This window comes from Caretta caretta, chromosome 1 (assembly GCF_965140235.1).
Source record: "Caretta caretta isolate rCarCar2 chromosome 1, rCarCar1.hap1, whole genome shotgun sequence".
NCBI lineage: Eukaryota > Metazoa > Chordata > Testudines > Cheloniidae > Caretta > Caretta caretta.
Genome location: NC_134206.1, coordinates 298,215,344 through 298,228,267, shown reverse-complemented (window position 1 = coordinate 298,228,267; position 12,924 = coordinate 298,215,344). Strand labels below are relative to the sequence as shown.

The 12,924-nt window shown below is 37.4% G+C and overlaps 1 protein-coding gene across 1 annotated transcript in view; it reads right to left on the bottom strand.

Annotated features, from left to right (window-relative positions):
- Positions 1-1,014: 1,014 nt before the first annotated feature.
- TWF1 (twinfilin actin binding protein 1) overlaps positions 1,015-12,924 on the bottom strand; it is a 39,251-nt gene continuing 27,341 nt past the window's right edge. The window contains exons 6-9 of the mRNA XM_048836011.2: positions 12,123-12,248; positions 11,782-11,932; positions 11,208-11,329; positions 1,015-8,471 (exon numbers count right to left, since the gene is read on the bottom strand). Coding sequence (XP_048691968.1) covers positions 8,301-8,471; positions 11,208-11,329; positions 11,782-11,932; positions 12,123-12,248 — 570 coding nt within the window. The 3' untranslated portion in view covers positions 1,015-8,300. The remainder of the gene's footprint in view (positions 8,472-11,207; positions 11,330-11,781; positions 11,933-12,122; positions 12,249-12,924) is intronic.

Here is a 12,924-nt window from a genome sequence, read left to right as displayed (position 1 = left end):
TGGTGGCAAAAGGCTCAGTTCTTAATGGAAGTTCCAAACCTTTTTGTATATCAATGTCATGGAGACCTATAGATCAACACAATTTAGTCATCCAAGGCATGAGACTCAAACGAACAATGGCAGGACCCATCATGCTTCTCATCCACTGGTACACAAACTCCTAAGAGGCAGTGGTGGAGTGGAAGAAGCCAAGAGACAGGCCCTTCTCAGACCTGCTAGAAAATCCCTCCAAAGGCAGCCTTCTTCTATCAAATTACTAGATAAGGGAGTTGTTACAGGACTGCATGTAGTAAGGATTCATTATACCACTTGTTCCTCCAACCTCACTTTAAACTTGCTTCTCTTTGACCTTTACCTCAACCTTCTTTCTATTTTTAGGTGCCACCTTCCAACTTCCCAAACAAGATTTCTCCCCAGTTGGTCAGAAAGGCAGTGTGATAGCAGACCAGGATATGTTGATGAAGTGCTAATATACCAGAGTTGTTCTCCCCTCAGTTTGAATACTCCTCTACTGAAGTTCTAAATTATTCTCAAAATTCTGCTCAACCTCATCTAATCTCTTTATACTGTTTTATAGTATTCCCATATGTAGTGTAAAATGGACATTGCAACTGAACTGCGATTACTGAAGTATACCGCAGTATATCTTGCATGGGTGCTACAGTGGTAGTTATAAATTCAGATTTTTTTTTTTAAAGTCAGAGTGCAGTACACTGCTTTACAGTTTTCATTAAAAATCACAAGCTTCAGGTGTGAAAGGCACAGAGATTTCCCCCACTATGAAGGCCTCTCTGCTGCTTTATAGAAGCAGCTGCCCACTGCCTCCTCAACCCTCTAGCAGGCTGATACTCATCACTAGCAGCAGCTGGAGGATTTTGTTTCCCATGAGCACATCTCTCCCCAGCAATGTTTTTATTCTGTGCGGTGTCTAAACATATGTTGACAATTATGTACTTATACATGATGGCTTTATAATGTGAGTTCTTGCTGAAAGATCTTACAGAAAACCCCAGATAACACTGAACCAAAACTTCAGTTTTTATTGATATATTGAAATGACAAAATAGACAGTAAGGAGAGGTTTATTTAACTGAAACATTTGAAGGTGTTTTACATTCAATAGGTATGTACTGGGGGAAGTTTTCATAATCAGTATTTTAATCACTTTTAGATTTATCTAGTGCCTACATAGAGCAAATGATATTAACAGCTTGATTTGTTATACAAACCTCTAACACAAGTTAACTTAATTTAAAAATCTCATTTTCCCCATATTAGCCTTTTGCTGTATGAGTGTTTCAAAAGTAGTTTATCACTTGCTCATCATCTATATTTTTTCTGTTAACAAATCTATTAAATAAACTAGGGGGTTTGAGTTGTTATTCATCACATTCCTAACATTCATTTGTTCAAGCAGCTACATCTTTCCCCATGTGCTTTATGAAGGCAAACAACATTTTAGAAAGGAGTCATACAACCATCAAATGGCCAGTAATATTTCAAGGAACAGTAGTTCAGGGTTTTATTAATGCCCTTATTGTGTGCTGCTTCTGAGTGTTCACTGACAAAGTATTAACCAGATACTACTAGTGCTTTTGTCCAGTGAACATATATGACAGAATAGATAATGTAGTAGGGGTGAATACTCAGACTCATAGATATTAAGGTCAGAAGGGACCATTATGATCATCTAGTCTGACCTCCTGCACAATGCAGGCCACAGAATCTCACCCACCCATTCCTGCAATAAACTTCTCACCTATGTCTGAGCTATTGAAGTCCTCAAATCATGGTTTAAAGACTTCAAGGTGCAGAGAATCCTCCAGCAAGTGACCCATGCCCCATGCTACAGAGGAAGGCAAAAAACCCCCAGGGCCTCTGCCAATCTGCCCTGGAGGAAAATTCCTTCCCGACCCCAAATATGGTGATCAGCTGAACCCTAAGCATGTGGGCAAGATTCACTAGCCAGATACCCAGGAAAGAATTCTCTGTAGTAACTCAGATTCCATCCCATCTAACATCTCATCACAGGCCATTGGGCCTATTTACCATGAATAGTTAAAGATCAGTTAATTGCCAAAATCATGTTATCTCATCATACCGTTTCCTCAATAAACTTATCGAGTTTAATCTTGAAGCCAGATAGGTCTTTTGCTCCCACTGCTTCCCTTGGAAGGCTATTTCAGAACTTCACTCCTCTGATGGTTAGAAACCTTCATCTAATTTCAAGTCTAAACTTCCCGATGGCCAGTTTATGAACAGTTCATGTAGCGTTCATGCACCTGGAAACAGTCAGGGCACACCCTGACTGTTGTGTAGGAGCGATGCACACATTGCTCTGCTCTGTCCAAGGACATGGACCATTTGGGAAGTCAAAATAAGGACATCAACCGTGGGAAGCTTCCTGGGCCTACGCTCAAGGCCTGAGAACAAAGATTGTAGTAGATAGAGGCTGGTAAATAAGAATATTAATCAAAGTCATATTATTTCCTTTGTTGATGCCTTTTGCGGGCGGAGTATGTAATGCGCAGGGGGGAAGGAAATAAAAGAGAGGTGGAAAAGCTGACAGGAAAGATCCCGTCAGCAGACCAGCCTGCTTGCTTGCCTAAAGCCGTGTCCTGTCTTGTATTGAACCGCCATAAGTTTATATCCATTTGTTCTTGTGTCCACACTCGTACTGAACTGAAATAATTCCTCTCCCTCTTCGGTATTTATCCCTCTGATATATTTATAGAGAGCAATCTTATCTCCCCTCAGCCTTCTTTTAGTTAGGCTAAACAAGCCAAGCTCCTTGAGTCTCCTTTCATAAGACAGGTTTTCCATTCCTCGGATCATCCTAGTAGTCCTTCTCTGTACCTGTTCCAGTTTGAATTCATCCTTCTTAAACATGGGAGACCAGAACTGCACACAGTATTCCAGGTGAGGTCTCACCAGTGCCTTGTATCACGGTACTAACACCTCTTTATCTCTACTAGAAATACCTCGCCTGATGCATCCCAAGACCGCATTAGCTTTTTTCACGGCCATATCACATTGGCGGCTCATAGTCATCCTGTGGTCAACCAATACTCCAAGGTCCTTCTCCTCCTCCGTTACTTCTAATTGATGTGTCCCCAGCTTATAACTAAAATTCTTGTTATTAATCCCTAAATGCATGACCTTACACTTCTCACTATTAAATTTCATCCTATTACTATTACTCCAGTTTACAAGGTCATCCAGATCCTCCTGTATGATATCCCGGTCCTTCTCTAAATTGGCAATACCCCCCAGCTTTGTATCATCCGCAAACTTTATTAGCACACTCCCACTTTTTGTGCTCAGGTCAGTAATAAAAAGATTAAATAAGATTGGTCCCAAAACCGATCCCTGAAGAACTCCACTGGTAACCTCCCTCCAGTCTGACAGTTCACCTTTCAGTATAACCCGCTGTAGTCTCCCTTTTAACCAATTCCTTATCCACCTTTCAATTTTCATATTGATCCCCATCTTATCCAATTTAACTAATAATTCCCCATGTGGCACGGTATCAAATGCCTTACTAAAATCTAGGTAAATTAGATCCACTGCATTTCCTTTGTCTAAAAAATCTGTTACTTTCTCAAAGAAGGAGATCAGGTTGGTTTGGCACGATCTGCCTTTTGTTAAACCATTTGTATTTTGTCCCATTTACCATTGACTTCAATGTCCTTAACTACTTTCTCCTTCAGAAGTTTTTCCAAGACCTTGCATACTACAGATGTCAAACTAACAGGCCTGTAGTTACCCGGATCACGTTTTTTTCCTTTCTTAAAAATAGGAACTATGTTATCAATTCTCTAGTCATACGGTACAACCCCTGAATTTACAGATTCATTAAAAATTCTTGCTAATGGGCTTGCAATTTCATGTGCCAATTTCTTTAATATTCTTTAATTAGATTTAGTCCCATTAAACTGTTCAAGTTTTGCTTCTACCTCAGATATGGTAATATCTACCTCCATATCCTCATTCCCATTTGTCATGCTACCATTATCCCTAAAATCCTCTTTAGACTTATTAAAGACTGAGGCAAAGTATTTGTTTAGATATTGGGCCATGCCTAGATTATCTTTAACCTCTACTCCATCCTCAGTGTTTAGCGGTCCCACTTCTTCTTTCTTTGTTTTCTTCTTATTTATATGGCTATAGAACCTTTTACTATTGGTTTTAATTCTCTTTGCAAGGTCCAACTCTACTTGACTTTTAGCCTTTCTCACTTTATCCCTACATGTTCTGGCCTCAATAAGGTAGCTTTCCTTGCTGATCCCTCCCATCTTCCACTCCTTGTATGCTTTCTGCTTTTTCTTAATCACCTCTCTGAGATGCTTGCTTATCCAGCTTGGTCTACAACTCCTGCCTATGAATTTTTCCCCCTTTCTTGGGATGCAGGCTTCCAATAGCTTCTGCAGCTTTGACTTGAAGTAATCCCAGGCCTCCTCTGCCTTTAGATCCATAATACTTCAGCACGCAAACCATATGGCCCTATTCAACTCCGTTAGTGTCTGTGGCTGCTTCCTATTCCTGGGGCAAAGACTACACGGTGCACGCTGGCCATCAGTTGACATGAATTTTTTTTTTTTTAAAAGGCTGCAGTCTGACATGGTCTGGCTTTGGGTGAGCTCCAGAACAGTCCATTAAGTGATTGTGATCGGGAGCTCATAAGCCCCCACAACAGCAGTCTGATGATTAAGCAATGGGGACAACAGTCTCTCCTACCCACCTTGTAGGGTAAGTGGAGAAGCCAATTCTCCCCCACAGCCTGAGGCACCATTGAAGACTTACTCCTGACATAGGGCTGATAGTTTCATGGTAACCCGTATCTCCCCCTTCATGGTCCCTTGAGAGCACCCAACTTCTCTCCCTACTGACTGGGGGATTTAAGCCTGCACAGCTGCCTGCCTTACACTGTGATATCCCTAGCAAGCCAGTCTGCCTAAAGGCCCACGGCTCTGCTATACTTTCTCTCCAAAAGCTATGAACAGCATATTGCCAACTGTTACCAGTTATTGCACAGTCTAAGTAAGCACATTTATTCTTAAGGTAAAAGCATTACAGTAAAACATGAAAACCCAAGTTCCTATACAGGTGCTAAAAGCTTAGCAGAGGTCACCCATCAGTCTTATTAGGCCCTAGTAGGCCCAAGTCTTTCCAACCCTCCTGCAAAGGTTGGAGCTCTTGGACAGATGGTCCTGTCTAGTTGCTGAATCAGCAAGGCAGCCCCGAGTCAGTTTTAACTCTGGCTTTTTATTTCAAAAGCACTTTCTTTGGCTGTTGGTTTCTGGGAAGACCCAGTTTGAACCAAACCTCATGAGGGATGGTACCTCTCTGTAGGTGTTTACAACCTGAGTGATTCACCTTAATCACCCCCTCCTGTTTTTAATTCCTGGTGGAATTGTAACAACACTCCCCCCTTGGAGTTGCATACAATTCCTGGCCCAGCGAGTGTTACATAGACCACTCCTACAATTCGGACAAAATTGTCCCCACAGATATTGCATGCAGTTGTAATATCTGTCACAAGGGGTATAAAAAGTTTCCTGCAGACCTACATCACAGGACCAGAGGGTACAGAAAGGGCCTATATAGGGTATTTTGTGGTACAAGAGAACATTCATTTTGCTAGTTCTCCTCCAGGTCTATAATTCCTGGACAAAACTGGAGAGGAGTTGGGTTTTTCTGCCCTTTTGTAGCAGCACCCCTGGATAGGCTACAGTAATGGTGCTACATCTCCAGACTTCAGAAAGTTGTATGGATCAGCAGATCACATATGTTCTATTTGATTGAGTCCCAAGATTACTACAGCTAGTCTTATTATTTTCCTTTTAAAATTACATTTAAAACAAAAACTTAAATTCCATCCCAGGTAAGATTTCTAACCCTCACCCAGTTAGTAGTGCAATGTAGTAATATTAGCCACATATATCCAACTAGACTTGACCATTTCATTACCAAAACCCATAAGACCTAAAATATGAAAGCCTTTAATATTCCCACTTCAGAGTAAAAGTTTACATACACAAGTCAACTGAGCCACAAGTAGAGCTGATAAAATTCCTGACAGAGAAACAGTGAGAAAAATGTTTTCACTGCTGAAATGTGTTTCTAAAGTTTCTTCTGTGGCAGTGCTTTTAAATCACGAGGTTCTAACTTCACATTTTTTAAAAATGGAGTTGGGAACACTAAGTAGCTCCTGATTCAGTTATTTTAAATAAACACTTAGCAATTTTATAGTGATTTGTTCAACGTACTACACAGACATTATGTTGTTAAGCAAAAACATGAGACATACCTGATAGGTGCAGGGAGAGAGGGGAAAAAAACCTATAGAAGAACACACCTCTTTGCCCTACAAGAGGGCAAAAGAGACAAAGGAGGAAGATCAGAGCACTGAGGGGATGGAAGGGGATTAACGGAGGATCAGAGAAATATATTAAACAGCACTGATACAAGATATGTAATTTTTTTAAAATAGCTGAAATGTAAAATTTTATTGCAATATAAAATAGACTTAAAAGTCTCTATTGGAAATAATAGGTGGAACTAAAGTAAATCACACCAGGAAGTATTACTGTTAATGCATTATCGCCCCAGAAAATGAGATTAAAATACATCCCCAACGAAATAAGCACAATTGTGATGTTGCCATCTGTTAACGTACATGCCCAACACCAGGATGTATTATGAAATGATCTAAGACTTGCAAACCCTTTATATTTATCTTTAAAAAAATTCAAGTCCAATTAGTACAGGGATCCTCAAACTGCGGGTTGTGACCCCTCAGGGGGTCGTAAGGTTATTACACGGGGGGGTCACCAGCTGTCAGCCTCCACCCCTAATACTGCTTCTCCTCAGAATTTATAATAGTGTTAAACATAAAAAATGTGTTTTTAATTTATAAGGAAGGTCACACTCAGGCATGCTGTGTGAATGGGGTCAGCAATGCAAAAGTTTGAGAACCACTGCATTATTAGGAATGTACTTTGCCCACTGGACCATCGGTTGCATTTAAGCACATTTTAATTATTTAAGCTCATCCAGAACTTAACTCACATGTCTCATACTTGATTTTCTTACCTACTTATTACAAAATGTGTATTTTTGCTATTTCTATTGAACAGATTAGGTCTAGTTAAAGCAAATTTAGACTCTCCTTGGCTTATTTTAGTAACTAATTTAGAAAAACAATAAAAGGAGTAAAGTGAAAGCTATTAAGGCTCTGCCAGCAGTTTTTTTTTTAAAACAAGTTGGATTTGTAAATGTTCATGCTATTTAATTTCAAAACATTCAAGGAAAAAAGCTGCCTTCGTAATGTATTTATTATATTGCAGTAGAAATGGCAAATGCATTGGAAAACCATTTGTAATCAATTTGTTTTCTCTCAAGAACTGATTCAGTATCATGAAGCCTTTTTACTAAGCATAAACAATTTTGCATCAGAGTATACAGGTACTATAGTTTAACAGCATGATTTAGAAACATTTTAGTATAGTGATTTTAGAGCAGCTCCATAATTGATTGAATGCATTAACTTATGCAAATTTGTAGTGTTTTACTTGATCATACAGTACTTAACAGTTTAAGGATCGTATAAAAGTATGAATAATTCTAGTGCTTTCAATGTCAGATTTCTTTAAATGACAGTTCCACAAAACCAGAAGTTAATTTCAAGCAGCAACTCCTCTATGTGAAAAATAATCTAGCTATTCCTGAATATTTGCATCAGGTATACTAGTTTCATTCATCTTCTCTATTTAAAAAACCTTCAGAGACAGACATTACATACAATAAAATGTTTTCCTTCATGATGGCTGAAAGGAAAAAAAATAGGTCTTTATTTGGAATGCTGCTACAGAATCTACTCCTGCAAACCTTTACTCAGATGAGTACTCATTAGCTTCAGTGGGCTACTCGTGTGAGTAAATGTTTGCAAATCTAGCCCCACAGTGACAGTTAAGCCAATAGTAAGAACTGACTGAAGATTACATAGAATCAATATTCAATACAGAGATCAGGAGTTTATAATAAAGTGTGTAGCTATTAAATAATTAAAAATAAAGCAGTACTAGTTTTGTAATCCTTTTCTAGTTTTGAACTGATTAACAACTCTTCCACAATATATGGACAATATAAACTCTAAAATGGCAGAGCCAGATAAGTGCTATGGAAAAACAAGGCTTATTTCTAGCATATATCAGTGTGGAATGATTTCAGTTCATTACTAAAAATTGGAATTTTTCATCTCTATTGTAATGTATTACCACGAGTGCAAGTAATAGATTTTAATCAGTAGGTGTTTCAGAGTCTGCAGGACCCCTAATTAGTCTTCGGATTCCCCTTTTTCCTGCAGGACCTTTTGGCTTAGCAAAATTTTGTTTGTGTGCATGATGTTTTGGATGAACCTCTTCATAAAGGAAGTCAGGAGTTAACTCATCACCATTATCTATTTCAATCTGCCAAGGGAGGATAAGAGACAGTTAAACGTATTTCATGATTTTGATTAACAACCTGTGAAAGAGTTTATATTTACTGAAGCACTAAAACTATATTCAAACAAACATAAGCAAGAAAGTTCAGAGTTCAAGGTGAAACGTTGACCCTTAATTCATTTGTGTCCAGTGCCCTCTACAAAACTGAACAAATCCTCATTTGTTTTTGAGTTTGTCAGACCCTTACTGGTATGCAGTTTTTGTGATTTAGCTTTCCAGTTCATTTTTCAGGAGTATAACAGAAATGTGCAATGTATATCTCAAGTTGGAAGAAACTCCTTCAAACCTCATGTTCTATCACAACCTTTCAACTTTTAGTAGAAAAACAATCAATCATTTTACTTATTAAAAGTGTTTTAAAAATAATATTTGTAAAGGCAACCAATATACATGTTGCTTTCCCTGCAGAGAGAGTAAAATGGACCTGAATGATCTGCAACCTAATGAGCAGCCTAATGCAGCCCAGCCCAGTGTAACTATTCAGACAAGGAAGAAACTATAACAAATTAAAACCTTTATCTATAAAAGTATCAAAACACAACCCTGCCTAGAAGAAAACTATTGTTCTCAAGCCAAAATCCACTGGTTTTATTGTATGAACTTAGATCTCTGAAAATGCTTTGACCCTGTACCACTGAGCATTTAGAATTTCCTGGCACCCCAGTTACGGCCAGTAATAGATCCATCAGCAACTACTTTGCAGCAAGAGGTCAAACAAATCCTCAGGAATACTCTTCCTAGTGATTTCAAAGGTCATGTCAGGCCATTATTTAATTTTAAAGAAAGGAAAAGCATATTGACCTCCATCTAAGAAATATGTATATATAAAGTTATTTTTGACATAGCTTCAATAGATGAACATTAGACAATGAAAGAGAATCTCTGGTTGATATTAATCCTGCCATGTGTTTAATACTGAAATGTTATCCACAGAAACAAAATTAAAAAGCTCTCCCTCATTTGTAGTATCTGTAGTTTAAGAACGTGGTCTGATGTACTGCAGTCCTTGAAGAGCCCCACCAAATATTATCAGTTCTTGAGTACAGAAGCAATTTTTTCTTTATGGTAATATAGGACTGGAATTCTTTATAAGAAAAGGCATGCACTTAATTAGTGCAAACTAGGATTTGTAAATAAGGTGCTTAAAGATAGCAATTAAAGTTACAGGGTCACTGCCTAAAATTAATTGTTTTTGAAAGTGTAATCTTTTTATCATGAAAGTGCAACTTACAAATGTAGAATTTTTTTTTTTTAAAACATAACTGCACTCAAAAACAAAACAATGTAAATCTTTAGAGCCTACAAATCGAAGCATGAAGGAGCATATGAATGTTTACCATATCTGGCACATAAATATCTTGCAACACCAGCTATAACAGTGCCATGCAAACACCTATTTCACTTTCAGGTGACATTGTAAATAAGAAGTGGGCAGCATTATCTGCTATAAAAGTAAACAAACTTGTTTGTCTTAGTGACTGGCAGAACTGAGTGGACTTTTTGAGGTGAATTGAAAAATACATTTTCTTATGTTTATTTTTTACAGTGCAAATAGTTGTAATAAAATAAAGTGAGCACTGTACACTTTGTATTCTGTGTTGTAATTGAAATCAATATATTTGAAAATTTAGAAAAACATCGGAAAATATTTATAATAAATTTAAATTGGTATTTTATTATGGTTTAACAGGGCAATTGAAATGATGATTAATCGCAACTATTTTTTTAAATCTAGTTAATTTGTTTTGCGTTAGTCATATGTATTAACTGCAATTGACAGCCCTAAAAAATTTGCTTGACCTCATAAACCATTGTTATCCAATGCATACAGGCTACACTCACATATTAATAGAATCATAGACTATCAGGATTGGAAGGGACCTCAGGAGGTCATCTAGTTCAACCCCCTGCTCAAAGCAGGACCAATCCCCAATTTTTGCCCCAGATCCCTAAAGGGCCCCCTCAAGGATTGAGCTCACAACCCTGGGTTTAGCAGGCCAATGCTCAAACCACTGAGCTATCCCTCCAGGTATTATGCACATGGTATATTATATTAATATTAAGTGTGTGGTAATCATAAATTGTATTATGCCTTCTCTTGCTCACTTAAGTATCCCACAATACCTTGTAAAAGTACAAGTCAACATTTTGCATAAGCAAATGGGAAAACTGTCAAAGGTAAGATATGTAAATATTCTACCCTGGTAGAGGTAGGGGAATGCCTTCATGACCCAACTAGTTTGGAATTCGGTGTTCGAAAACAAGAGACAAGAGGGGTATACCATGGTACCAGTAAAATAAAGTACCATAAAATAAAGTAATTGGGGAAATTTTAGTCCGAGGGGTGATGTATACAGTGCTTCTTACTTGTAAACAGGTCTAATTTAAACAGAGTAGTTTTGGGGGCGTATTCTGGGATCACACATTCTGCGTAATGTTAACTGGACACACAGCGAGAAGGACTGGTGATGTATTAAACTCTTTCTTTCTTGTACCATACTGTTTTCTCTATAGACAATAAATTGGCTCAGCTTGGTTATTTGGTCTCAAATGTTTTTAATATTGACAAGCAAGTGTAGTCAAAATTAATTGGCTATACATTAACCAACACAATTCAGCTATACAGAAGGTAAAACTCAAGATAAAGGAAATTAATGTTCTTCCCGCACTGCACAGATATGGGACCTCTAATATGCTTACCTTTCTCATTATCTGCATCCACAGTTGTCTTTCTACAATTTCTAACAGAGGGCTCTTGCAACTAGAGTATAGCATCCGTTCTCGAATACTGCACGTATACCCAGGCATAGAGTAGATAAATACTGCAGAATGAAAACGGTGTAAGAACTATTACCTTAAAATCATGACTTGTGACAGACATTTAAACAAAATATTCTACAAAGTCTGAAGGGGAAGAAACAACACCATTATACATCTTTAGTTACAATGTAAACTTATAAGTGACCAATGAATGGAAAGATATTGGCCAATATTTTCAAGTGAACAATGGTTTTGGGTGCCCAACTGGAGACACTCTAAAAAGTGCTTGATTTTCAGAGTGCGTGCAGCACTTTTGAAAAATCAGGGCTTTTTAAAGCAGTTTCAAAGTCTGACACTCAAAGGACATTGAAAATCAGTGGCCACTTTTGAAAGCCTTGACCACTGAAACTATGCACCAAATTTTATCATTTATATACCATCTTCCCCATCTCAAGATTACTTCTAAGTTATATGAAATGAACAAATGAAATTTCACATATAGTAATTCTCATACCTATGGATTCCAAGTAATCTCCTTCATGGGAATGCTTATAAAGGAAAAAATGATAGCGTGCAGAATCCTTTGGAATCCTGTTTGGCAAATCCTTAAGTTCAGTATGGAGTGTGCTGGCCAAAACAATAGTTTCATTTTTTATATCAATTTGCTGTTAAACAAACAAAAGTTAGAGCAGATACAGAGAGCAGCATAATCAGAGAAGCTGATATGAGAAAACAGATAATTTAGAATCCTATTCTGAATTAAACATTGCAGTACATGTTCATACATGTACAATTTAAACAACTACTGCATAATTGTATTCTGTAAAATAATTAAATGCAATATTTTGTACTTGCCAGTTGCACATAGTTGAGCTGTTTATTTTTCAGTTTTTCCAAAGCCTGAATAGCTTCCTTAGCCAAAGGAAATGCTACTCCTTGCAGTGTCTGATGCTTGGTATCTACACCGACTTCCACTTGGACCTGGAATTAATATAAATCAGTTTAATTATAATCTAAAATCTTCAAAGTATTCATACAGATTTTAGTCTCAGAGTAAGTAGTATTTCATTCTGCATTCAGTAAGTGACAGAGATTTTTAAAAATGACTAAAATGGCATCGCCTTACTCAACAGTTCTGTTCCTTTTTATGTTTATAGAATCACATCTACTTACTTTTCTAAAAAAACAATTTTGTTTTTTTATATCAGTCTCCCATAACTCTAAAAACCTCTCTGCAGTGCTGAAGTATCAACAGAATAATTAGTTAAGTTGCAATTTCAGAATCTTTAATTCTGATGATTATGTATAAACCAGAAAGAAGAAAGCTTTCATATTCCAGTGGAATCCTAGTGCTGGCTGGCAGTTAGAAAAAACATCTCTTTTCTTGTAAACTTAGCAGATTTGATATGGAACTCATCAAAAGCCTACAAATATGGAAACCAATTATGTCACTTCGAGTCACTTTTCAGAGAACTATTGTCCACATATGCAATGTTCCAGAAATGAACTCTGTGCTCTGTATTTTATTTTCCAAATCGAACTGATCAGAATTTACCTTGGCAGCCTATTTATATATAGGCTATATCTTCCAAAGCCACACAAGCATTTTCCTGTGGCTGATTTATGTTCATCATCATCACTGAAGTACAACATTAAA